Raw genomic sequence first — 27,425 nt, 5'->3', positions numbered from 1 at the left:
GTTTCGCAAGCTGGAGAGGATGGCAACCAGGAACCTTCCCAGGTGCTGGTGGCCCCGTCTTCCCCAGGATGTGCCAGAAGCCTGCTGGCGGCCACCCTTAAACCTTCACCCCAGGGTACAGCCTGAGCAGAGCACGGACCTGAAGCATCTAAACCCTCCAGAGGGCCCTGGGCACTTATCCAGAGGGAAGGCGGTGCCTGTGCCAGAGAAGGCCTTAGCACTTGGTCCAGCCAAGGTCGAGAGAGGGCCGACCCCCGTAGGCCTGCCAGTCCCCGGGGCCTGGGGTCTGGCCTGTGCTGCCGCCTCCCCACCCTGGGTGCTATACTCAGTCCTCTTGAAGCCCTGGAGCCCTCGGAGAACAGCTGGCCCTGTTTGGGGGAGCCACGTCCGTCAGGCTGCAAGAAGTCCACTGTCCCACCTGAACCAGGACCAGAGGAGCCTCATGGCCCCAAGCTTTCTCCTAAGCATTTATTTATAGCTCTGCTCAGTGAGCAGAGGTGGACCGTGGCCCCCGGGTGGGCTCCTCGAGCCCCTCCCCAGGAGGTGCATCCCTGTGCACGTCCAGCCCCACTGGCAGGTTTGCTGTCTCGCCGGGTAGGTGGGCTGGGTTCAGCTGGGAAAGGCGGCCCTCGGTGGAGACAGGTCTGTCTTTCTGATGACGGGAAGGAGCTGCGAGACAGGAGGGGCCCTGGATGGCTCAGGCTGACTCCCACGCCCAACAGCGGCCCACCTCGGCTTGCCCAAAGCCCCACTAACCAGGCTGAGCCAGGACATCATGCTGGAGGGTCAAGCTCTCTTACGAGCCCCTAAGCCACACTCCTTTATACTCTGAGTTAAAATAACTCAGGGGGCAAGAGCCTGCCTCTTTGTTAACATTCCCTCTATTAATACAGGGACTGTTAGGGGCACACTGACTTAAATCAGGGCAGGAATTTCTCTTTAAGACAGCCCCCGCCTCCTGCTTCTGTAATGTGCCTTTAGAGTGGACACGGGTGCCAGGGAGAAGGAAGCTAAGTTCCCCCAAGAACAGTCCTAGGAGCCAGAGCCAAAGGCCACCAATGCTGTCTGCCTCCTGCTGAATCCTCCACCCCAGGCTATTTGCCTTCATCACCAACGCTGGCTCTGGGGCCAGACAGCTTGGCTTTGAGCTCCGGCTCTGCGACTTTCTAGCTGTGTGACCTTGGGCATGTACTTTAACCTCTCTGTGCCTTGGCTTTGTCAGCTGTAGGTGGAACCAGCAATGGTCCCTATCTTGTAACACGTGAGGATTAAAATTATTGATTCACACGTGTAAAGCTCTTCAGCAGTGAGGAACCCTTGGCAAAGGCGAGGCTGCACATCGCCACCACTGCACTGGTTTCTGGCTCCTGCAGGCACTGGGGGCTGGAACTGGAAGGCTTGGTGCAGAGGACCTCGGGCTGCGGCTCTAGACCTGGGCAGGGGTGCGGTGGGGCTCCCTGGGCCTCCAGCAAGTAGCTGCAAAGCATTGTGGGTACATAAGGTTTCATGAGAAGAAACTCAGCAGCTTTCTTAGACTCTGCAGGGGGGCTCCTAACTTAGCAGCCAGAATCCAGCACCCTTTTATTGACAGATGAAGAAACTGGCCAGGAGGAGGGGGAGACATGCTCAGAGTTACCGGGAAGTGGTCTAGTCCCCTGGCTCCAGGCCGGTGTCCCTCTCTGGCTCCCATGCGTAGCCAAACCCCAGGGGAACACTTAGCCCTCGGGCTTTCAGGCCGGATTTGGCCCCTCTGGAGAAAGCACGGACCCTGGGGACCTCACAGGCCCAGGAGAGTCGGTGCGTATGAGCAGCGGGGAAGGACTTGGGCCTGGAGCCAGAGCTTGGGCCGCAAGCCCACCCGTTTCCTCTTCTGTGAAATGGGAGCAGTGACGGTATCTGCCCACAGACCTGGCACAAAGCAGGCGCCCGGGAGGGAAGGGTTTTCTCTTTCCTGCCTCGCATCCCATCCCTCGGCTCCCAGGCCCTTCTTCTCTCCAGGGGAATAAGGGTATATACCAGCCACGGGGAGGAGAGGGGCCGGACAGGGCAAGGAAGAGGGTCGGCGGGCAGTGCCACCCAGAAGGACCCTCTTTCCAGGGAGGAGCTACCTGAGTCTTTGGCAGCCAGCGTCTGGGCGCTCTGAGGCCGCGAGGGCAGCTGGCCGCTGTTGCTGAGGGACTGCTGCCGATGCCCGTGTGCCCGGGACTGCTTGGTCTTATGCTTCATCCCTGCGTCTGACGGGAGACGGAGCGGGGAGGATCAGTTCTGAGATACGCTCTGAGGGGGCTGTGGGGATGGGGAGAGGGCGGCGGGCTGCTGGTCTCAGCCTGCCTCAGCGGGCGCCCTTCTCAGTCTGAATTCGTGGAAATGCCCTTTATAAGCAAGCACTTTGCTCATTGGAAAAGACCCTGATGCTGGGAAGGATTGAAGGCAAAAGAAGAGGGAGGCAGAGGATGAGATGGTTGGATGGCATCACCGACTCAGTGGACATGAATCTGAGCCAACTCCATGAGATAGTGGAGGACAGGGGAACCTGGCGTGCTGCGGTCCCTGGGGTCACAAAGAGTCAGACATAACTTAGTGACTGAGCAACAACAAGCACTTCATCCCCCTTTATGTCTGTCTGGCCATCTGTCAATCCATCCATCCATCCACTCACTCCGATATCTTACCCACATACAGTAGCCCCGTGCCAGGTGCTGGGTGAGTTCTGACCCTGGGTTTACAGTTCGGGAGGGGAAGTGACTAGAAAGATGCATACACACCGGTCAGACCCAGAGGGAAGTGACAAAGCACATCCAGGATGGCCAACTGGAAGGGGACGTTCCAGAACATCGAGAGGTTCACAAAGTGGTAGGGGCTCAGGAAGAGTTTTGAAGAATGGGTGATGCTGGGAACAGAGGCCTAGGTGGGAAAGCTGGGGTGACAGCCTGCGGATGAAGCCTGGCCAGAAAAGATGGGGCCACGACATTCCTGCTGATTGGCTAAGACTGGGCAGCTGTCCCCCTTCTGCCAACACTGACCTGGGGGCATTCGGAGTCAGGGAGGTGGAGGAGGAAGGCAGTCGGGGTCTGGTGGCCCCAAGAAGTGCAGGGGCCTCCAGGAGCCGGACAGACCCTGCGGGACCCAAGCAAGGAGCCCGAGGGCCTCTGGGCCATCTGGACACTCACTGTCTTTGTTCAGGAGGTCCGGTAGCCTTGTGTCCATCCGTCCCTTGTAAATATGTCCGTCCAGGCCCAAGATGTCCACCTCATCGTGCTGTGGAGACGGGTGGGTACCCATGGCCACCTGCCGCCTGAGTGCCCCTCCCGTCCCCTCTCTGAGCCAAACGGTGCTCAGAGCCCTCGAAGGGGCTGAGTGACAGGGTGAAGGGGATGAGCCGGGTGGCCGGGATGGCTGTCTTCTTCCCAGGAAAGGAAAAGAATCTGAGGCTTTGACTGGGTCTGATTAAGAAACCACACCCGAGGCTGAGGACCGAGCAGGGGACTGCTGGCTGCTTTTCCAGAGGGATCTGGGAGTCTGGGGGGCCCTCCCTGGAGGTTCCCAGGAGTGTCCCCACCTTCATGGCGATCTGGATCTCCTCGGTGGGGTACAGTCCCTGCGAAAGGTGCTGCAGGCGGATGCGCCGGTAGGGGTAGGTGAGGGTGTGGCTGCCCCCACAGGGCCGGGGAGCGGAGGAGTAGCTGTAATCAGCCATGTCTGGCAGCCTGCGGTGGAGACGGCGGAGTCACGGGGAGCGGGTGTGTCCCAGGACACGCCTCACTGGGGCGGGGGGTGCAGGTGAGGGGGGTGCTCCAGGGGCCACCGCTTAGCCAGGACAGGGCTGGGGGTGAGCGAGCAGGGTGGCCTCCTGAGGGACACACACACACACACACACACACACACACTCCCTCTCTCATACACACATCCACACACATGTATTCACAGATCCTCAAACACACATTCACATGTACGTTCGCAGACATACACACATTCTCTCACACACTCAGAACGCACACATAGGCGTTCACACATTCATATGCACATTCACACACATTCATCTGCTCATACAGTATACATTTAACAATGCTCTCACACTTGTTCACACGCATTCACACACTCATATACACATTCACATACGTGTGTTCACAGATTCTCAAACACATTCGCACATGTTTACACACATTCACACATACACATTCTCTTGCATTCTCTCAAAAACACATAAACGTTCACACACATATAATCACACCCACATTTTCATACACACATATGCATGTTCACATTTTCACAGACATACACAATCACATACTCTCTCCTACATGGAGGCCCCACTCTACACACACACACACGGACACACACATGGACACACACACACACTCTGCCCTCCCCGGTGCCCCACTCACACACAGACACACACAGGGACACACATACACACACACGGACACGAACACACACACTCTCTGCCCTCCCCGGTGCCCCACTCACACACATACACACACACACAGGGACACACACACACACACACACACTCTCTGCCCTCCCGGTGCCCCCCTCACACACATACACACAGACACACACACACACACTCTCTGCCCTCCCCGGTGCCCCACTCACACACATATACACATACACACGGACATGAACACACACACACACACTCTCTGCCCTCCCTGGTGCCCCACTCACACACATACACACACACACAGGGACACACACACACACGGACACACACACACACACACACACACTCTCTGCCCTCCCGGTGCCCCCCTCACACACATACACACAGACACACACACACACACTCTCTGCCCTCCCCGGTGCCCCACTCACACACATACACACATACACACGGACACGAACACACACACACTCTCTGCCCTCCCTGGTGCCCCACTCACACACATACACACACACACAGGGACACACACACACACGGACACACACACACACACACTCTCTGCCCTCCCTGGTGCCCCACACACACATACACACACACACAGGGACACACACACACACACAGACACGAACACACACACACACACTCTCTGCCCTCCCTGGTGCCCCACACACACATACACACACACACACGGACACACACACTCTCTGCCCTCCCCGGTGCCCCCCTCACACACATACACACACACACACGGACACACACACACACACACACTCTCTGCCCTCCCTGGTGCCCCACTCACACACATACACACACACACAGGGACACACACACACACACGGACACGAACACACACACACACACTCTCTGCCCTCCCTGGTGCCCCACTCACACACATACACACACACACAGGGACACACACACACACACGGACACGAACACACACACACACACTCTCTGCCCTCCCTGGTGCCCCACACACACATACACACACACACACGGACACACACACACACACACGGACACACACACTCTCTGCCCTCCCCGGTGCCCCCCTCACACACATACACACATACACACGGACACACACACACACACACACTCTCTGCCCTCCCCGGTGCCCCACTCACACACATACACACAGACACAGGGACACACACAGACACACGGACACACACACAGACACACGGACACACACACACACACACTCTCTGCCCTCCCTGGTGCCAGGCCCCTCGGCCGCCCACCGTTTGTAGCAGGGGGAGCTGGGGCACTGGGCCTGCAGCAGCTCGCGGATCATCTGGCTGCTGGCCTTGATGGAGCCCCCGAAGTGGATTTGCACCTTCTCGATGTCCAGGAGCATCTTGGAGTGCATGGTGCGCAGGCGCCCCACGCTCTGGTCCACCTGCCCCAGGTCCCCCCGCAGGAAGCCACTGCTGCCCAGCTTCAGGCTGTGGGGTGCGGGCCCAGTGGAGGGGTGAGCTGCACCCCAGCACCCTCCCTGGGAAGCAGGGCCCTGTGGAGTGGGAGCCCCCTCCACCGAACCCCAGGGACCAGGGCCGGGCCTGCCGGGGAGGGTTTCCTGAGCCGAGAGCATGCCGGAGAGCCAGAGGGGAGAGCAGCCCAGTCCATCGGGCCCCCTCGCACCCCTGGCCCCCGTGGGCTCCAAGGGCAGCTTTGAAAACCAGGCTTTCTGCTGAACCCCCCAGCCTCAGAAGTTGGAAAGTCTGTGGGAGGAGGGCAGGAGCCCCGGAGGGCATGAAACACATCCCCTACCACTCATCTCACACTCATGGAGCTGCCCCCTGCCTTCCTCCTAGGCCCAGTGTGAGCAGGGGAAGGGTGGGGGTGGGGGTGGGGGTGGGGGGAAGTCTCAGAGGCAATGTCCCACCAGGATGCCTGGCAGGGGTGCAAAGGCAGGTGGTTACTAGGTCTGCACCTCCTGCACTGATGCTCCCGCCCTGGGAAGAACTGGGAGCTGCTTCAAAAAGCGCCCTAGCATCACCCCGCCCCAGTCCCCACTCTCGCCCTCCAGACCCCCTGCAAAGCCCTCACAGGACCCCACGGCACCGCCCGTACTTGCGGCTCTGCTGCCGAACCTGCTCCAGTTCAAAGACCGTGTAGGGGCGGACAGAGCGGTGCCCGGGCAGGCAGGGGCCCACAGGAGTCATGGGGATGACTCTGGGCAGGGGCAGGGAAGGGAGGGTCGGAGTGAGAAACTCCAGTGTCCAAACCCATCACCCCCTCCTCATGCTCCACCTGCCGGAGGAGCCTTCCCGCCCCAGGGACTGAAGGCCAAGGGGTAAGAGCAGCCCGAGGCATGGAGCGGACCAGAGAGAGGAGGAGCAGGCGAGCTGGAGGCCGGCAGGGAGGACAGAAGACGCCCCCATCACGGCCACGCGCTGGGGGCACTCACTGTCCAGTCACAGGTGTCTCCAGGGGACGGTCACATGAGAGGCAGTGGAAGTGTGCCAAGAGCTGCCTGTGAGGGATGGGACACACGCAGAGGGTGAGGGCCTGCCCAGAGGGCCCCAAAGGGAGGGATGGAGAACTCAGGTTTGGCTGGTAGGCTGGATGCTCAGCGCCCAGAGGGACGGGCCCCCAGGCCACCGGAGGCAGGTCTGGGCCCTGCTCCCTGCACACATCAGCTACTAGAGATGCCCACTTCTGGACACACATCTAGCACCCATCTACCCTAACCCAAAGCCGGCAGGGCTCTCAAGGGCCCTGGGGGGTGGGTGCCCTGTGTAAGCCTTGGCAGCCCTCTGGTGGCCAGGAATGGAAATGCTGAGACTGAAGCTGCCAGGAGCCAGGCACCCCCAGGAGCACTCACCCCGCCCAGGCTCTGCCTCTGGTGGCCTGGGGCCTGTTCCCCTGGGAGCTGAGTTCTGGGGGCTGTGAACCCCCTCCCACCTGTGACCAGAGAGCCTTACGCCCCCCTCCCCTCCCTCTCTCTGCTATAATATGAATCAGCCTGAGCTACAAGAGCTTTTCAAGCTCTGTGGCTTCCTACGGCTGGACGGTCCCAGATAGGATCCACCAGTCCCTCCGAACACACATGGGGACCCTCCAGCCGGCCCACCCTTTCCCCTGCCAGGCCTCACCTCCGCATGGCGGCTGCCTCGTCCGCCTGGTAGAGTGGAGAGCGCTCTTTGAGCTGCTGTCGCAAGGATTTCCACCGATCCTCCAATGACTGCTTCACCGGCTCCAACTCCAGGCGGTCCAGCTGGGGGAGGAAGTGGGGGGCGGGGACCAGGTGAGCTCTGAGAAAGCAGGTGGAGGTCTGCAGTGCCTGGAGGAGGTGGCGCTGCCCGGGTCACCTTGCTGTCCATCTCCACCAGGAGCTTGTCCAGCATCTTCTGCCAGTCCTGCTCCTGCCCCGTCATCTTGGCCACCAGCTCCTGCATCATGCGGTTCAGCTGCTCCGTGGTGGCATCAAACTGGACGCGGCTCACTTTGGCCGCCAGGGCACTCTTGTCGGCTTTCTGCCCAGAGACGGGGACGAGACGCGCCCCCACCGAGATGGGCGAGAGCCACAGTGGGGCCCTGCTCCACGTAGCTCAACTCTGATGCTGAGCCCACCTCCCACCTTGGGCTCCTCTCCTCTCTCTGCCTTTTCAAGAGTGGGAGCGATGGGACCTCCCTGGGTGGCCTTTCTTCAGGCCTGGCCTTACCACGCCGATTTCCATCTCCAGGTGTCCCCTGTTGGCCTTCTCCTTCTCCAGCTTCTCCAGACCCTGGTACAACACCTGGGAGGCCGAGGGAGCAGAGAATAGGAGCAGGGAACCGGTCGCGCCCCAGCCCCGCCCCCGCCCCCCTCCCAGTCCTCACATCAATGTCCTTCTGCTTCTGCCGATGGTCTTCAATGAGGTTGCTGGTGGTGATGCTGAGTTTCTCGCAGTCGCCCTGCACTTGCAGGATGGCGCTCTGGATGTGGCCCAGCAGCTCTTCATCCTGCGCAGGACAGAGGCAGGCTCCCTGGGGCGGCAACCCCACACCCACCTGGGGTGCTGCCGCTCCCCCGACAGGGGAGCCTTTAGAACATCACCCAGCGGACAGGCGGACATCAGACCCCACTCTAGGCCTCCTGGGTTGCCATCATAGCCCACCACCTCCCCATGGAGTGGCCTCCAGGCACCCGGTCCACTGGTGTAGGTGAGGTGGTGAGCTGCTCTGGGGCCCCAGAGAGTTGGGATGTGGTCTACAGTCTCCCCTCCTGCCCTGAGCTGAGTGTGAATTCTGGAGTCCAAGAGACAGGCCTCAGGGACTTGTGGTCCTCCCTGCCCTCCCCCCAGCAGGCCTGCCCTTTATCGGGGAAGAGAGAAACAGACCAGAAGACCAGTGTGAAGGAGCGGGCAACAAGCACTAAAGCTATGTCAGCGTCCCCGAGGCACGAGCATGGTTCTGCTCCACCCCTCCACCAGCTACGCTGTCCCCATCCCACCGTGGACCCAGGTCGGGCCCCCAGTCCCATCCCCAGGGCCAGCTCAATGGCTGCCCTTGCTGTGACCCCACAGAAAGACCAGGCACTTTTGGGCAGTTGCTAAAGGGCTCCATCATGCAAAAGTGACCCAACATCCCTCCCCTGGACACTCCCCAAGCAGCTCCTGGTGGGCGGTCATTTGCAGCTACCCAGGAGGGAGGCAGGCGCGTCACCTGGCTCTGCAGCTTGGCCTTCTTGGAGGGCCGGGAGGCAGCCAGGTTGCTGACCATGTTCTGCAGCTGCTCGTAGCGCTGCACCAGCATGCTGACCTGGTGGCTCAGGTCCAGGCTGCAGGCCGGGCACGTGGCCGCAGGGTCGATCTGGCTGGGGGCCAGGGTGGTCAGGGGCTTGTGCGGGGCCATGTTCAAGCTCATGGACAGCAGCGTGGAGGACGAGGCCAGCATGTTCTCAATGATCGTCCTGAGCTTGTCTAACTGGGTGTGGGAGAGAGGGCGGGTGCAGGGCAGTGAGCAGGTCACCACACAGCCACCACCAGCCTTTCTGCCCGGACCTGCTGTGATCCAGGCAGGTGCCGGAGCCTCGGTGCCTCGCACGGTATGCAGCTCACGGGAGGTGCTCGATGTCTGTCCATTAAACAGTGAGCAGTGTTTCCAGGGGAGGGAGGGCAGGTGCTGATTAAGCCCTTGCAGGAAGGGGGCTTCTGTACCTTTCTCCAGCCAGCCCATTGGTGCAATGTGAGAATGTATCTCCTCTAGCTAAATCCCAGAGTGATGATGTCTGTCAGTCAGTCCACACACACTTTGAGGACCCTGGTGGCACACAGGCCCTGTTCCAGGCCCTGGGCAGAGGAGCGGTGGGCTCACACATGCTCTCTCCCCATTTAGTATGTAAAGAACAATAAGAGAACGTGATTTTCTAATGCCACCTACAAAAAAAATTAACTCAAAATGGATTAAAGACCTACATGTAAAACCAAAACCATAAAACTCCTAGAAGAAAACAGGCAGGACACTTTTTGACATAAATTGTAGCAATAGGACTTCCCTGATTGTCTGCTGGAAGAATCCGCCTGCCAATGCAGGGGACATGGGTTTGATCCCTGGTCCCGGAAGATCCCAGATGCCGCAGAGCAACGACCCTACCTGACACACCTGAGCCCACGGGCAGCAACTCTGAAGCCCATGTGCCCAGAGCCCGTGCTCTGCAACAAGAGAAGCCGCTGCAGTGAGAAGCCTGTGCCCTGCAATGAAGAGCAGCCTCTGCTCACTGCAACTAGAGAAAGCCCACGAGCAGCAACGAAGACCCAGCGCAACCAAAAATAAATAAATTATAAAAAATTAAATAAATTGTAGCAACATTTTTTTATCTGCCTCCTAAGTCAAAGGAAATAAAAGCAAAAATAAACAAATGAGGTCTAGTTAAACTGAAAAGCTTTTGGACAGCAAAGGAAACCACCAACAAAGAGATAACCTATGGAATGGGAGAAAATATTTCCAAATGATCTGACTGGTAAGGGGTTAATATCCAAAACATATAAACAGCTTATACAATTCAACATTCAAAAATCAAAAAACCCGATTTAAAAAATGGATGGATATCACCCTTATGGCAGAAAGTGAAGAGGAACTAAAGAACCTCTTGAAGAAAGTGAAAGAGGAGAGTGAAAAAGCTGGTTTAAAACTCAACATTCAAAAAACTAAGAACATGGCATCCAGTTCCATCATTTCATGGCAAATAGGTGGGGAAACAATGGAAACAGTGACAGACTTTATTTTTTTGGGCTCCAAAACCACTGCAGATGATAACTGCAGCCATGAAATTAAAAGATGCTTGCTCCTTGGAAGAAAAGCTATGACCAACCTAGACAGCATATTAAAAAAGAGACATTACTTTGCCAACAAAGGTTTGTCTAGTCAAAGCTATGGAGAAGGCAATGGCAACCCACTCCAATATTCTTGCCTGGAAAATCCCATGGAAGGAGGAGCATGGTAGGCATCAGTCCATGGGGTCGTAAAGAGTTGGACACGACTGAGCGACATCACTTTCACTTATCACTTTCATGCATTGGAGGAAGAAATGGCAACCCACTCCAGCGTTCTTGCCTGGAGAATCCCAGGGATGGCGGAGCCTGGTGGGCTGCCATCTATGGGGTGGCACAGAGTCAGACACAACTGAAGTGACTTAGCAGCAGCAGTCAAAGCTATGGTTTTTCCAGTGGTCATGTATGGATGTGAGAGTTGGACTATAAAGAAAGCAGACCGCTAAAGAATTGATGCTTTTGAAGTGTGGTGTTGGAGAAGACTCTTGAGAGTCCCTTAGACTGCAGGAGATCCAACCAGTCAGTTCTTAAGGAGATCAGTCCTGAATATTCCTTGGAAGGACTGATGCTGAAGCTGAAACTCTAATACTTTGGCCATCTGATGTGAAGAAGGTGACTCATTGGAAAAGAGCCTGATGCTGGGAAAGATTGAAGGCAGGAGGAGAAGGGGACAACAGAGGATGAGATGGTTGAATGGCATCACTGACTTGACGGACATGAGCTGAGCAAGTTCTGGGAGTTGGTGATGGACAGGGAAGCCTGGGGTGCTACACTCCATAGAGTCGCAAAGAGTCGGACACGGTTGAGTGACTGAACTGAACTGAGAAGACCTAAATAGATATTTTTCCCAAAGAAGGTATACAGATGGCCAGCAGGCACATGAAAAGATGCTCAACATCGCTACTTATTAGAGAAATGCAAATCAAAACCACAATAAGATATCATCGCACACCTCTTAGAAAGGCTAGCATCAAAAAGTCTACTGGGAATGTAAATTGGTTCAGTCACCATGGAAAACAGTACAGAAATTTCTAAAAACACTAAAAATAGAATTAGCGTATGATCCGGCAATTCCACTCCTGGTTATGTATCTGAAGAAAATGGAAACACGAATTCAAAAAGATACATGCTCCACAATGTCCACAGCAGCACTAGTTACGATAGCTAAGACATGGAGCAACCTAAGTTTCCATCAATAGATTGAGAAGATGTGGTTTATATATTAAAATGGAATACCACACTCAGTCATAAAACCCGAAATTTTGCCATTTGCAAAACAACTTGGATGGACCTCTAGAGAAGAGAATGGCTAACCACTCCAGTATTCTTGTTTGAAGAATTCCATGGACAGAGGAACCTGGAGGCCAAGAGTCCATGGGTTCGCAAAGAGTCAGACATGAGTGAGCAACTAACACTTTCACTTCACTTTCATGGATGGACCTAGAGTGTCATCCTTAGTGAAGTAAGTCAAAGACAAATACTGTATGTTGTCACTTATATGTAGAAACTAAAAAATAAAACAAACTAGTGAATATAACAGAACAGAAACAGACTCATAGACCTAGAGAACAAACTAGTGGTTACAGCTGGGGGAGGGCCAGGGGAGGGACAAGACAGGGGGAGGGAACTAAGAAGTACAAACTACTGTGTGTAAATAAGCAGCCAAGCCATATTGTGTAGCACAGGGAAATAGAGCCGTTCTTTTATAATAACTTCCAATGGAGTCTGTTGCTGTTTAGTCGTTTAGGATTGCCATTTCCTTATCCAGGAGATCTTCCTGTCCCAGGGATTGAAACCCATGTCTCCAGCTTGGCAGGCAGATTCTTTATTCACTGAGCCACCTGGGAAGCCCTCAGTGGAGTATAATTTGTAAAAATACTGAATCACTATGTTGTGCATTTGAAACTGATGTGATATTGTAGGCCAACTATACTTCAATTGAAAGAGAGAGAGAGAATGTGACCAGTGCCACCACTGCAGGGGTCTCTCACGGCCAGGGTGGGAACAAACTCCTTCCACTGGCCCTCCTGCTCTCTTCTGGATCCCATGGTCCCAGTTTGTCCCCATAAAGGACTGGTCCTGGGTAGACACCAGACTAACCAAAGACCTGTGATGTGTTGCCTGCCTCGGGGAGAGGGGCTGAGCCAACCTAGGGCCCCCCTCCTTGGAAGCATGTGACATTGCAAGGCCTGGGGCAGCCCTTTTGGACCATGTGTGAGAGATAAGAAAGCTGACTGACACAGGGAACCCAGCCTGGCATTCCGTGATGACCCAGAGGTGTGGAATGGGAGGTGGGAGGGAGGCTTATGAGGGAGGGGATATATATAATTATTACTGATTTGTGTTGTTGTACAGCAGAAACCAACACCACATAGTAAAGCAATTATCCTCCAATTATAAAATAAATGGAAAAAAAAGAAACCTGACGGAATACAGAAGGCAAGAGAGATACAGTGGTATTTGAGAAAGATGGATAAGGAAAGTGACACGGAGGCAAAGACAGACACAAAAGACAGAGGGCTTTCCTGGTGGTCCAGTGGTTAAGAATCTGCCTTGCAAACCAAGGGACACCGGTTCAATCCCTGGTCCGGCAAGATCCCACATGCCAAGGAGCACTAACCTGGTGCTCCACGACAACTGAGCCAGCGTTCTAGAGCCGCTCCTGAAGCCCGCGCGCCTTGATCCTCCGCTCTGCGGCAAGAGAAGACGCTGCCCTGAGAAGCTCTCACACTGCGTTCAAGAGTAGCCCCTGTGCAACGCAACTAGAGAAAGCCCTCGCACGCAGCCAAGAAGACCCAGCAAAGCCAAGCAAGCAAGAAAGAAAGCTTTTTCAGAAAAGACACACAAGGACAGACAGGTAGTGGCCCGGGCCAGACTGGCCCCTTGGCTTAGAAATTTGCCCTTCCCAATTTCCTCTACACGTCTGTATTTTCAACCAGGCTCCTGTGGGCCTGAGCTCAGCATGACTCTTGCCACCAGAAGAGTCAACGCTATTTTGGAGAGTCAGGAGCTGGGCCTGCCCAGTGGCAGGTGGATGCCCTCCAGGTGTGGCCCTGCGGAGCCCCAGAGGTGGCTAAGCTCAGGCCTGAGCCTTGGGATAACACGTGACTCTCAAACACACCATCTACTGCCATCCTATCCAAGACAGTCAGTCCTGGGTTGTGAAATGGTGCACACCACCGTCCTGGCAAACTTGGTGCAGGGGTCCTGAATGGGGCCTCTAGCATAAAGGGGTTCCCATCACGAGCCCCCTGGGCCCATGATTTTGCCCATCTGATCCTTCTATGGGCACTCAGAGAGCTGGTCTGAGTCCAGACAGTCCTCACTGGGAACATTCTGGGGTGACCAACACTCACGATGTAAAGGCAGACACTCCCAGGAGAGTGAAAAGACAACCCCCAGAAAGGGAGAAAATACTTGCCAAGTATATATCAGATAAGCGTTTAGCATCCCCAACGCCCTCAGCCAGCTCTGAGAAGGGCCCTCGTCCCTGTGGGCTGAAGGTCCTCACCTGATCCTGCAGGTAAACGGAGGCTTCGGAGACCGAATGTTCCATGCTGACCTTGCCCTTCTCCTGGCTCTCCCTCAGCTCGCCCAGCTCCTTCTCGATGTCAGCCATGGTGACTCTGTGTGCGCAAGAGATGGTCCAGCCCCACTACCCGCCCAGGGGCTGGGGCCCGGCATGGCAGAGCGCCGGCCCTCAAGGATGGAGGAGGCAGCCCGGCGCTCTTTCACATCCCCTCTCCAAGCTCTGCCTAAAGCGTCCAAGGCCCTGCCTGCCGTGGAGGCGGGTGCCCAGTGTGCCCGGCTGAGAGGCTTCAAGGGGGTGAGGCCTGGCCCTGCGCAGAGACTGCTCCGAGGGGCTCCAGCAAATGCTTTGAAGCCTCCAACTGTGGACAGAATCTAGGGAGCTTTTTGTCCGGGGAGAGGAGTGCTCTTCCAAGCCCTGGTGCTGAACTGTTTTAAGAACGTGGGAAACTTCCACTAGCAACCTGAACAAGGTACGGACAACCTGAAGAGCAGACGTGATCCGGATCAAAGATAGCAGTCGGTTCAGGAAGGAGGGGACCAGAGGCTGCTACTGCCTCCCTGGCTTAGAGCACGTGATGCCAGGACACAAGCTGCACTCAGCCGGGGGATTTTACCTGAGGATACCCAGCTGCAGGTTCAGAGGGCTACCTTTCTCCTCCTTTCCTATTTCTTTCTCCCCATGACCCTCCAGGATCTTGCTCATCTTCTCCATCTACAAATCCAATGGAAGAGGAGTGTCAGGCAGGCTTGAGATCTCTGCTTTCTGAATGTACCGCTGCAGGCCCAGCAAGCTCCTCCCTCATTCCCTAATCCTTGCTTTTTCTTTTTTTTTTTTTCCATACCATGAGGCTTGCAGGATCTTAGTTTCCCAACCAGGGATCAAACTCAGGCTGCTGGCAGCGAAAGCACAGAGTCCTAACCACTGGACCACCAGGAAAGTCACCCCACCCCCTAATCCTAATCCAATCCTCTAGCAAAGCCTGAGGTCCCTTCCTGACATTCAGTCCGTCTACCCCGTGGATGAAGATGCTTTTGCTTAGTCGCTCAGTTGTGTCTGACTCTTTGCGACCCCATGGAGTATAGCCCGCCAGGCTCTTCTGTCTATGGGAGCAAGAATACTGGAGTAGGGTGCCATGCCCTCCTCTGGGGATCTTCCCAACCCAGGAACTGAACCAGGGTCTCCTGCATTGCAGGTGCATTCTTTACCACCTGAGCTACCAGGGAAGCCCATGGATGTAGAGAGCTGGCATTAAGAGAATGACTGGGGAGTCAGTCATTCCCTGGTAGTCCAGTGATTAATACTTCACCTTCCAATGCAAGGGATATGGGTTCAATCCCTGGTAGGGGAGCTAAGATTCCCACATGCCTCAGGGCCAGAAAACTAAAACATAAAAAAACCAGAAGCAATACTGTAACAAATTCAATAATGACTTTAAATATCATCCACCTCAAAATAAAAACCTTAAAAGGAGACAGAGAGAAGGGCTGAAGACCTAATAGCCCCTTGCCATGACTGCTGGCCCCAGACAGTCCCACAAACTCCAAGGCTGCTCCAGGGACAGTGGGGGTTACTGGAAATGACCACATGTAATGAAAGGAGCCCAGGCCACCTTGCTGGCTCAGTGGAATCTTAATAGCTTTGAATGTCAGGTTTTAGATTCAGGAAAGAAACACGCTCAAACCTGGGGTGTGTTTCCCATCGGAGGGGACTGTAAAGATCCATGTGATAGTAACAGAGGTGAAAGGACTGTGCAGTCCATGAAAATGAAAATGGGAAGTGGAGTTGTTGGCACTGGAAGGCAAAGGAGGTGGACCCTCCCTTACTTTTGCTTTTTCTTGTTGAATTTCTTTGGTCAAGGCCTTTAAGGTCTTCAGCTGTTCCTGCAGGTCAGGGGGTATGGACTTCTTGACTATGGAGAACAGAGATCTTAGAGTCAGAAAAATCAGATTTCTAATGGCTCCCAATCCCAGCCTCACAATGAAGAACAACATGGATCGTTTATCTGGCTTTTCCTGGGGGCTGGAGTGGAGAGGGGATGGGAAGAAAGGAGTGTCTTTTCAGGGCTCCCCTGGGGGCTCAGTGGTAAAGTATCCACCTGCAATGCAGGAGACATGGGTTCGATCCCTGGGTCAGGAAGATCCCCTGGAAGAGGAAATGGCAACCCACTCCAGCATTCTTTTTCTTTCTTTCTTTCTTTTGAATATTTATTTATTTGGCTGCATCGGGTCTTAGTTGTAGCACTCAGGGTCTTTGTCGTGTGGCTCCAGGGCTTCTCTCTAGTTTTGGTGTGCGGGCTTAGTTGCCCTGCAACATGTGGGATCTAGTTCCCTGACCAGGGATCGAACGCGTGTTCCCCTGCACTGGAAGGCGGATTCTTAACCGCTGGACCACCAGGGAAGTCCCCACTCCAGTATTCTTGCCTGGGAAATCCCATGGTCAGAGGAACCTGGTGGGCTACAGTTCATGGGGCTGCAAAGAGTCAGACATAAGTTAGTGACTAAACACCAACAACTTGGACCCTTAAAGGCTATGGGAGAACCCAGAATGGCTGAGAATGGAAATGCCATTTTCGGGGGTCTCAGGCAGAGGCACAGGAGGAGAAAAGGATGAAATCAGCCGAGGAGGACAACGGCCTCTCCTCTGTGCCTGCAGCACCCACCCATCAGTGCCAGCAGGTACTGGATCTTCTCCAAGTCCGTTAGGCCAGCCTGTTCCTCATTCAGGTCCTTTATGTTCTCCTTAAGCTCCACGTAGAGGGCGATAATCTCCCCCATCATACGAAATGTTTCCATGGCTATGGGGAAGCTGGGAGCCAGTTTATCCAGTGACTCACGTCTCTCACTCTGAGTATCGCTCCTTTCGGATGAGCCTCGGTCCAGATAGTCAAGGGAGTGTGTGCTCCTGGGAACGGGGGCCTCTTGGCCTGGGGAAGTCTGAATAGAAACTCCAGGTTGGCTTAAAACATATAGTTCTTTTGGACCCACACCTACCTGGACGTGCTGATCTACACCTTGATACCCTGGGCCACCATACATTAGGCCCTGGGAGTCTGGGATAGAGTTGGGAACAGCCTGGTCACGCTGCTCTGGTTCAGGTGTTTCCAAATGCTGTTGATCCTGGGGTGCAGATCCTACAGCTGTGCTTAATGGTGTTGGGCCACGCTGCTGCAAACCTTGTCGATACATTTCTTGTAGTACCAAGGCTTCTCGGTCTGTACCTGATGGTGTCAGACCTTGACTGGATAGGAGTGATGACACCTGACCATACTGATCCCTGCCAGGAGGTGCCACACCTTGCTGGTATGGGCGTGGTGATGTAAAACTTCGAAAATCGGCACGGTATGTTGGAAACCCGAGAAGCTCTGTGCCTGGTGGTATTATGCTTCGACCTGTGCCAGATTGCCTCCCCCAATGTGGATCTATTACAGGCTGAACCAAACCCTGCTGATCGGCACCAGGCTGCATGAAGCCACGTGGATAGGCCCCAGGTTGGATCAAACCACCTGGATAGGCACCAGTCTGGACCAGACCAGGAGGATATGCCCCAGGTGGGACCAAGCCAGGCATAGATATATTAGGTTGAAAAAAGCCATGTCGACCTCTATCAGGCTGTACTAAACCATACTGATCCACTTGAGGTTGCACCAACCCAGGCTGACCTGCACCGGGCTGGATCACACCAACCTGGCCTGCACTGGGTTGGATCACACCAGCCTGACTTTCACCAGGCTGCACCACACCAGCCTGGCCTGCACCGGGCTGCGCCACACCAGCCTGGCCTGCACTGGGCTGCGCCACACCAGCGTGGCCTGCACTGGGCTGCGCCACACCAGCCTGACCTGCACCGGGCTGCACCACACCAGGCTGGCCTGCACCGGGTTGGATCACACCCGTTTGACCTGCACCAGATTGCACCAGACCAGGGTGACCCGCACCAGGCTGCACCAAACCTCGATGATACATTCTAGGTGGCACCAAACCTCGTGGATACATTCTAGGCTGCATGAAACCAGGCTGATCTATACCAGGTTGGACCAAACCTCGTGGATAAATTTCAGGTTGCACCAAACCTCGCGGATACATCCCAGGTTGCACCAAACCTCGTGGATACATTCTAGGCTGCATTACACCAGCCTGGCCCGCACCGGGCTGCACCACACCAGCCTGGCCCGCACCGGGCTGCACCACACCAGCCTGGCCCGCACCGGTGTGCACCACACCAGCCTGGCCCGCACCGGGCTGCACCACACCAGCCTGGCGCGCACCGGGCTGCACCACACCAGCCTGGCCCGCACCGGTGTGCACCACACCAGCCTGGCCCGGACCGGGCTGCACCACACCAGCCTGGCCCGCACCGGTGTGCACCACACCAGCCTGGCCCGCACCGGGCTGCACCACACCAGCCTGGCCCGCACCGGTGTGCACCACAGCAGCCTGGCCCGCACCGGTGTGCACCACACCAGCCTGGCCCGCACCGGGCTGCACCACACCAGCCTGGCCCGCACCGGGCTGCACCACAGCAGCCTGGCCCGCACCGGGCTGCACCACACCAGCCTGGCCCGCACCGGGCTGCACCACACCAGCCTGGCCCGCACCGGTGTGCACCACAGCAGCCTGGCCCGCACCGAGCTGCACCACACCAGCCTGGCCCGCACCGAGCTGCACCACACCAGCCTGGCCCGCACCGGGCTGCACCACACCAGCCTGGCCCGCACCGGGCTGGACCACACCAGCCTGGCCTGCACTGGGCTGGATCATTTCATGCTGCTCTGTGCCAGGTTGTATGAAGCCAGATGTTCCCAAACTGGGCTGTACAAAAACTTGCTGATCCATGGGATATATTACAAATCCATGCTGATCTACACCAAGAGGTACCACCCCAGACTGATATGTGCCAAGTGGTCCCATACCACTCTCATCCATTCCAGGAAGTTGATATGTGCTAAGCGGAACTGTACCAGGCTGTTCTGATCCTGGCTGATCTCTGCCATGTACCAATGGTGGCACCGCATCACTCTGAGCCATGCCAGCTAGTACCAATTCCTGCTCATCCATTCCAGGCAGCATCACTCCAACCTGATCCACACTGATGGGAACCATGCCAGGCACATAAGTGCTGGGATACAGCAATTCAAGCTGATCTGAATCAAACGATCCGAATCCATATTGATCTGGCCTTGCATAGAGGTGGCCTTGGCTAGCAAACACTCCCCTGTGCTGATCTGGGGACATCTGAGGGTGTTGATCTCTGGGCAAGGACACATCCTGATACACTGGGCCAAGGTGGGCATCCCGTTCATCTCTGCGTAGATACCCTGAGCTGTGCTTCTCTCTAGACCGGCGGCGATCTGGCTCTGCCCTCAACTGGGACATAGATGGCGGATGGGGTCTGGCCAGGCCAGCTTCATCACGGGCCCTTAAGTGCTGTTCTCTAGCCGGAAACCCAGTGGCAGAGGAAACTCTGCTCCGTTCCCTGCCAGGAGGCCCATCGAAGGGGTATCCTATGCCACTGGTTCCTGAAAAGGTGTTGTCTGTGATAAAACCAGCAGAGTCCACAGCCTGGTCATCACTTGGATGCTTTGTGGAGACTCCACTTGCAATTAGGTCACTTGATGTTATGGAACTCTGTCTTTTGCGCCGCTGAAGTCCTGTTGATGACTCTGAGGTCTGGTGAAAGAGGAAGAGAGAAATCAGTGTCTCTAAGGAAAAAGTACTCATGATAGGAGGGTAGGAAGTCTGGGGTATCTGATGAAGATGATTTAGAGCCCTTGGGGAAAAAACATGCACCCTTACAAAACTAAGCTGGACACAAAGACTGACTTTGACACCCTTGAAAGGCAGTTCTCCAGATTTTTGAGTCTGTACATTTGTAAATGGTCTCCTTATATGTAATTTTCCTCATAGAAGACAGGAGGGGGGAGATCCCTGGTGGTGCAGTAGTTAAGAATCTACATGCCAGTGCGGGGCACATGGGTTTCATCCCTGGTCTGGGAAGATTCACATATCGTGAGGCAGCTAAACCTGCACACCACTACTACTGAAGCCCACGGGCATAGATACCCCATGCACCACGACACGAGAAGGCACCGCAGTGAGAAACCCACGCGCTGCAACTAGAGGGTATTCCCCACTCGCCACAACTAGAGAAAGGCCACATGTGGCAATGAGAACTCAGCACAGCCAAACTATAAATTAAAAAAAAAGGTGGGGGGGAAACCTGCTAAATCACGTGATCAACTCCAACTTTTATTGCGTCTGGAAACAAAGGACATAAGTAATTTATTGAGTTTACAATATAAAGTCTACTCCACCATTGACCCATTGCTGGCAGCAGAAGTGTACACAGTAGGGAAAGTAAACCATGCATTTAAAATGTAAAGCACAGACTCAGAAACTCCATAGATAGGAACTGTCTGTATTGACTCTCACGAAAGAACAGGCATACACGTACAGAGACAGAGTCTGAGGCATTGTTTATGAAAACAGGTTATCTATAGGGGACCAAGAGGGCTCCCTGGTGGTCTAGTGGTTAAGATTCCATGCCTCTGTACTTCCTTGGTGGTCCAGTGCTAAAGAATCTGCCTGCCAATGCAGAGGACACTAGTTTGATCCCTGGTCCAGGAAGGTTCCATATGCCGTAGAACAACTAAGTTCATGTGCCACAGCTACTGGGCCCGCACTCTAGAGCCTGGCTCTGCCACGTGAGACGCCACCACAGTGAGGAGCCCACGCAACCAGAGAACAACCCTCACTCACTGAAATGAGAGAAAGACTGCACACAGCCACAAAGACCCCGTGCAATCAAGAATAAATCAAATTCTAAAAGATGAATCACGGGAGGCAGTCCACTCTGCTTTACAGAAGATTCTCCAAGACCTCTCCCCTAGGGATGCAACTGATACAAGAATTGCTTGAAGAAGTACCATGAGGAGGAGGAGGAGGGAGAGAAAAAGAAGGTGGAAGAAAAGCATCAGCAGCACCGCTGGGTATATGAGCAAAGCTGCAAAGACCTGCCCCATCGGCCATCAGAACACACCCTTGGGATCAAGCGGTCAGCGTCCTTCCACACTCAGGTCCTGGGATGAGCGTCTTCCACATGAATTCTGAGCTCCTTGAACTGTAGTTGCTACATGGACAGTGTGCTTCCTCACATCTGCATCTCCAAGCGTGTAATCTACTCCTCTGTACTCATCACACACACCCCCACCCCCTGTACTCACATCCAAGCCTCAATCCTGCCTGTCTACTCATGATGCAGGCGGAGAGTGTACCTCACAATCACCTTAGAGTTACTGCCAACAAGGCAAAAAAAAAAAAAAAAAATTGGGCTCAAGCGTGTTGTATTTCCTCAGCTTGAGAGAGTGAAACTCTCCACTGCTTTCATTATGATCATTACTGACTCTTGCTTCTCAAAAATTAATATTTAAATTTATTCTCATCTGCTTCTGGGGCTGTTCGTGATTCTGAGCAGCCGTCAGAACCCTGACACCTTCTCACTTCTGGACAAGTGAGAAGTCAAGAGGCGCTTCTGTCGAGGCTTATTTTTAGGTCTTGCGGGAGTCTTCTGCTGGCACCCCCAAAAATGTGCTGCTCTCTCGAAACATAGAATAGTGATATGTGGGTAAATGCAAAAAAGCTTTGGCTTAAAAAAAATGACAGTGAAAGCAGAGGCCACCTTTTTCTAGGCTGGTCACTTGGTTTGCAGGCTCTTCCTTGAACTCTGTGATGCTGCTTTCCTCGAAGAGGGCCCTGACCTCAGAAAACAAGGAAACTAGAAGGGTGTCTTTGTACCAAGACGGTATTTGGCGCACCCCAGATGGCCACTTGGTGGCGCCAAAGGCCTCACTCTCTTTCTCCTGCTCGTGGGACCCTTTCTGAGGAATCCAGATACACAAAGTCAGAGGAAGAGGAATGTCAAGACCAAAAGGACACCTGATCCTTGTCCTTGAGGGTCATTTGAAAATACCCCCTTTGTTCAGACGAAGAAAGCTTGGTTTGGTTATCCTATGCACTACCTCGAGGCAGATGCCACCTGTGTGTACAAGTCACCATCAGCAAAAGGCTCCCTGAACGGGTTTTATTGCCACGGTTGTTCACCTTTGTGCACTGATAGTGAAGGGACCCATGCGTGTTAGGACAGACTCTAAAGGAACTTTGAAAAGCTAGGAAAGCAAATCAAAACCATCCTCTGGGGACTTCCCTGGTGATTCAGTGGCTGAAACACCATGCTCCCAATGCAGGGAGCCTGGATTCGATCCCTGGTCGGGGAACTAGATTCCACATGCTGCAACTAAAAATATTTCACATGCCACAACCAGGATCTGATGCAGCAAATTAATATTTTTTAAAAAAACAAACAAAATCCGGTACTGAGAAACAAATTCTCTGCTCTGCTGTTCACGGAGCTCCAAATCAGAACCACAACCATGAAAGGCAATTTTGGCCAAAGCTATCCAAACTGTAAACATGTATTCTGGTTCTAGGAATTTACCCTATGAATACCTTCACTTGTGTGAATGTCGCATTAGAGCAGGGTTCCTTATAAGCTTGGGGAAAAACATTAAAACTATCCGTAATATTGATAGAAAACTTGTGAAGGAAATTATAAGCATCCACATAACAGAACACTGTGAGGTTCAGGGGCCCCTTCCAAGACCACTGCCCACCCCCAGGACCCCCCACCCTTATTTACTGTTTGTGAGACCTTCCAGCCATCAGTAATCGCCTGCTCCAGCTCTTCCCAGGTGACCATGGTGGCCTCTTCTGAAGACGGCATCCTACTCAGCTTCCGGTTTAATAATTCCTGACAGTGAAAGACAACACGCACAGACAAGCACACACACACACCGAACATACACAACACACACACCCCTAGTTTAATCCCAGGACTCTTTAGGAACAGGACAGAACAGAACAGGATGGGGTGGGTCTTTCCGAAGCCCCAAGGAGAAGTACTGTCCTTCAAGAAACCAGTGAATGTTGGGCGGCTGGTTTCCTGTCCCATGTGGGCCCCAGATGGACCAATGAGCAGGGAAAGAATGTTCCCACATGCCAGGGACGGCACCCCAAGAGGCAGGAGACATACATCACCCTCGAATGAAGGCATGCAGACCCCTGGGGTGGGAAACTGGGTGAGCCCCAGGAGAGGGGCCAGGCTCTGGGCAACCATCCTACCCCCTAATCCCCTCTCTCACCACCCTTTCCCGCAGAACTGGCTGATATTACCAGGAATTCGTCCCTTTCTCTGTTTATCCTCTCCAGTTCTTCAATCCGTTGAAGGAGTTGCTGGAAGAAGAGTTCAGAGATTGAAGATCAAAACAGCCCCTCCAGTGGCCTCTATACATACACTCACACACACACACACACACACACACACACACACACACACACACACACGGCAGAAGAGGAAAGGAGGTCCTTGGGTCTTAGAGGAGCTCAAGGTACAGAGAAGCTTGCCAAGCCAGGCTCCCCATTCTCTTCCCAGACAACAAGAGGAAGGGACATGGGGCATGGTGAGTGGTACTCGGAGGCTACGTGCCTTGGACAAAAATGGTGCGAGGGTGGGACCCTTTGTTTGGTCCCAGGATGCATTTCATACAACCCACTAGTGGGACTTTGGAATCAGACTGACCTCGCCTCTCAAGAACAAAGATGATTGGGTATCTGAAAGTCTGCACTGTTTAAAGGGAAAAGTGCCTCTGAAGGATCAAAGCAAATCGCTACCACTTAAAGCAGCTCCTTGGGGCTTCCCAGGTGGCCCAGTGGTAAAGAATCCACCTGCAAATGCAGGAGACACGGGTTCAATCCCAGGGTCAGGAAGATTCCCTGGAAGAGGAAATAGCAACCCACTCCAGTATTCTTGGGTGGGAAATTCCTTGGACAGAGGAGCCTGGTGGCCTACAGTCTATGGCATTGTAAAATGTTGGACACAACTTAGCAAATCAACAGCAAGTGGCTCCTTAGAATTTTGGCAAACCTTCAGAAACTACGAATCTAAAGGTAAAACAGCCTTTACCAAAGACAAACCCCAAATCTAAAAATGTGCTCGGTCACTTCAGTTATGTCTGACTCTTTGCTTACGCTCAGGGCTCCTGGCTTCTCTCCAAGCAAACAAAGATCCAAGTGAGAGAGGTTGTTGCCTGGGGGGCTGTGGGTGGTGACTCATGACCCTCTGCATTCTAGCTCTCTTTTCTTGGACCAAACTTTTATCCCTTAACACCCACCACCTTGCTCCTTTATTCTAGTTTAAAGGAAAGTCACTTAAAGAACATTCTGAGAAGTTCTTGGGCCCTCTCTGGGTCTGTTCAGGACGCATGGGTGTCTGACAAGTGGTGGGTGAGCCCCGGGTAAACAGAGGGGAGGAAGAAGGCTGCCCAGGAAGGGGGTCACTCAGCTCCCCAAGGTGGGGTCCCTGCCGCCCTCACCTCAGGCTGCACCTCAGGCTGCACCTTCTTTTGATGGGCTTCCTTCAAAATCTTCATGTCTTTCATGAGGTCCTGGAGCAGCTCGGGGCCCTGCGAGGTAGAAATCGAGCCATGGGGCTCCTGGCCCGGGCCTGACCCTCCCTCGCCTGCCTCCGGGCTCCGGGACTCCTCCCAGGAGCGTGTCTCAGAAGCCCAGCTCCCTGGGGGCGGGGCGCTGGAGAGCGGCCTGGATTGGGCGGGCCGCCCGCACACCCACCTGGAAGACCGGCTTGCTGTCACTCCTGCCTTTCGTCTGCCCTGTCTGCCCCTTCTCCTGCGTTACCAGGGCCAAATCCTTCGTTTCCAGCCAGTCGCGGTCGTCCAGCCCATCAGTCTGGGTGGGGAAGTGCTGCACGTGCGCCACGATGGCCTGCACCTGGCTCCCCATGGTCTTGAGCTGCCGGCCGAGGTCCTGGACCTGGCCGCCCAGGTCCTTCACCTGGGTCTCCAGGGTCTGCGCTCTGGCCACGCTGCTCCTTCGCCTCTCTTTGGGCGCCAGCAGCTGCGGGGTGCTGGTCGACACCCGCGGGGACTCAAAGGAGCGGCTCTGGTCGAGCATGGGAGTCTGGAAGTCGATCCGCGTATCCTGCAGGTTGAGGCTCTTGAGCATGGCCACGAGGAGCGTGTGCAGGGCCGTGAAATTGACAGCGCCCACCTCCGGGGTGCCGATAGCGAGGTCGGCCAGCTCCCGGAGGGAGACCGAGGGGGCCGCCGTCGCGGGCGGCATCGTTCGCCTTCTCGGGCGGCCCTGCCCGCCTTACTGCTCGCCCCGCCTCCCGGGCCTTTCCGGGCCCCTGAGAGGCCCCGGGGCGCCCCTGCCCCTGCGTTCAGCCGCGCTGGGCACCAGTCTCGGTCTGGAGCCTCTCTGGAGGACGGAGAGGTAGCGCCCGGCCACCGGACTTCCCAGTCAGTCTTCGCTCCCGGGAAACCCGGGTCCCGGGACCGCAGAGCCTCTGGCGTCAGCCCGCCGCCATCCGATCACCGAGCTCGAACTCGGGAGTGCAGTGTCCAGGCGGCCGGCGGACGTTTGGAACGAAGTTCGTGGCCCCCGTTCGCTGCCCGGTTGTGGATGCCCCAACGCGCATTCGGGGATTCCACGGAAGAATGCGCCTCGCGGAGAGTTGGCCTCTGCGCGGACACCTGCAGGTCCTTGAAGCCACCCCAGACCCAAGGAAAGCCTGTTCTAGTGGGTCGGGAAAGGCCTGGTCACACCCCAAAGTGCCATCAATTTTTGTTCTCAGTAAACGCCCCCCACCCCCACCCAGGGAACACGTCAATTTGGGGGTGGGAGGGTGGAGGCCCCCTAAGGCTCACCTAGATTCCAGCTGATTCACTCGGGGGTGGGGGTGGGGGTCACAATAATGCAAAGATTTGAGGCCTCACGGCCACGGGGTTTTGTGTGTCCCCTTCACAGGGCAATGGCAACCTAACAGACACAGTCGTCAGACCTTGGCCCCTCGGGCACAGTTCCCGTATCTTTGCTCAATCAGAAGGGAAGGTAACTTAAAGGCCAGTCACAGTACCCAGGTGGTCCCAGTTAGCCACCAGCTGCCAGAATTTTCTGCGCTGCCCTGGCCTCGCTTATCTCAGAAGACTCACGTGGTCACGTGCCAGCATCTCCCCTGGTTACATGGCAGGGCCGATGAGATAGGACCAGGGGGGACAGTGATGCTCTCAGCAACTGAGGCTTATTCTCCCATACCAGAGTCCCCCAGGAAATGGGTACCGCTTTCAGTGTTGACCTTCCAGATACAGAAAACCTGCATCGACACTTATACTAGACACTACTTTTCAAAGTCCAATTTTTAGTTTGAACTGGTAAAATCGAAAGCCTCCATGTTCACTCCCTACCTCCCTCCAAAATAAAAGCAGTGTTTCTTGGAAATGGAGCTAAATGAGTCTGTAACCTCCATGAGGGTTAACCACCCACGGATTTTTGCGATTATATTCCCAGAGCCTGACACACAACAGGCCTTCAGATGGGTTGTTGAGACATTATTCAGACCTCCCTGGTAGTCCAGGGAGGACTCTAGGTGTCCACTGCAGGGGGCACAGGTTCGATCCCTGGTTGGGGAACTAAGGTCTCACCTGCCGCAAGGAGTGGCCAAAGAATAGGGAAAAATTCTTTGCAGTCTCTTGTGCACATACACTCCTACATTAGAAGACATAAAGCCAGGCCACGGAGTCATAGCTGAAGCTTTCGGATTGAGTGTTGGCTGTACTGCAGGGTGAGATGTGTGGGCTGAATTGACTCTAAGCTCAGAACCTTCCAGAAGAATATGGCTGCTGCTACACCAGCTAAGGCCAGAACATCACCTCTCTGGGCCCTCATGTTTCCATTCTCCTGTCCCTGAGCCTTGCTATCATGACAGGCACACACTAGGACTCACCAAATGCCAATGCAAAGGGCTTATTCTAATATACTCCAATTCCAATCCCAGGAAATGTACACTTAAGTGCTTCTGTTAAATAAGTACATTTAAAAATCTCTCTTAGAGACACAGAGAACACTCACAGGAGGTATAAATGGAATTTGGGGTTGAAAAGGACCTTGGCTTTCAATTCCAAACCTCCCCTTCGACAGCTGATGAAAGAGACCCGGGAAGGGTCATTGGCCCAACCTCCAGGACAAAACCAGTCTGCTGAGTAACAGCAGTCCACGGCACTTCCTCTACAACCAGGGGAATTATTTCACAATTAAGTTCTTTTCTCAAGATCCTCCTACTTGGACTCTTAACAGAAGGCAACTTTTTTGTGTGCTTGAGAAAGGGAATGTGCTCAAGTCTC

General features: G+C 54.6%; 1 protein-coding gene across 1 annotated transcript; it reads right to left on the bottom strand.

Annotated features, from left to right (window-relative positions):
* Positions 1-484: 484 nt before the first annotated feature.
* On the bottom strand, positions 485-25,365 carry QRICH2 (glutamine rich 2). Its single transcript, XM_052658644.1, has 20 exons — positions 24,856-25,365; positions 24,600-24,689; positions 23,401-23,460; positions 22,880-22,978; positions 16,836-19,842; positions 16,000-16,085; positions 14,790-14,887; positions 14,156-14,270; positions 9,038-9,298; positions 8,213-8,335; positions 8,056-8,130; positions 7,702-7,866; positions 7,486-7,607; positions 6,798-6,863; positions 6,461-6,562; positions 5,629-5,832; positions 3,560-3,707; positions 3,171-3,258; positions 2,109-2,234; positions 485-669 (listed from the first exon to the last, which is right to left on the bottom strand). The coding sequence occupies exons 1-20, from the start codon at positions 25,363-25,365 to the stop codon at positions 485-487; spliced, it is 5,730 nt and encodes a 1,909-aa protein (XP_052514604.1).
* Positions 25,366-27,425: the final 2,060 nt, after the last annotated feature.

The sequence above is a fragment of the Budorcas taxicolor genome, chromosome 19 (assembly GCF_023091745.1).
Source record: "Budorcas taxicolor isolate Tak-1 chromosome 19, Takin1.1, whole genome shotgun sequence".
Classification (NCBI taxonomy): domain Eukaryota; kingdom Metazoa; phylum Chordata; class Mammalia; order Artiodactyla; family Bovidae; genus Budorcas; species Budorcas taxicolor.
Note: the sequence above shows the minus strand (reverse complement) of the source record. Positions and strands in the feature narration are given on the sequence as shown.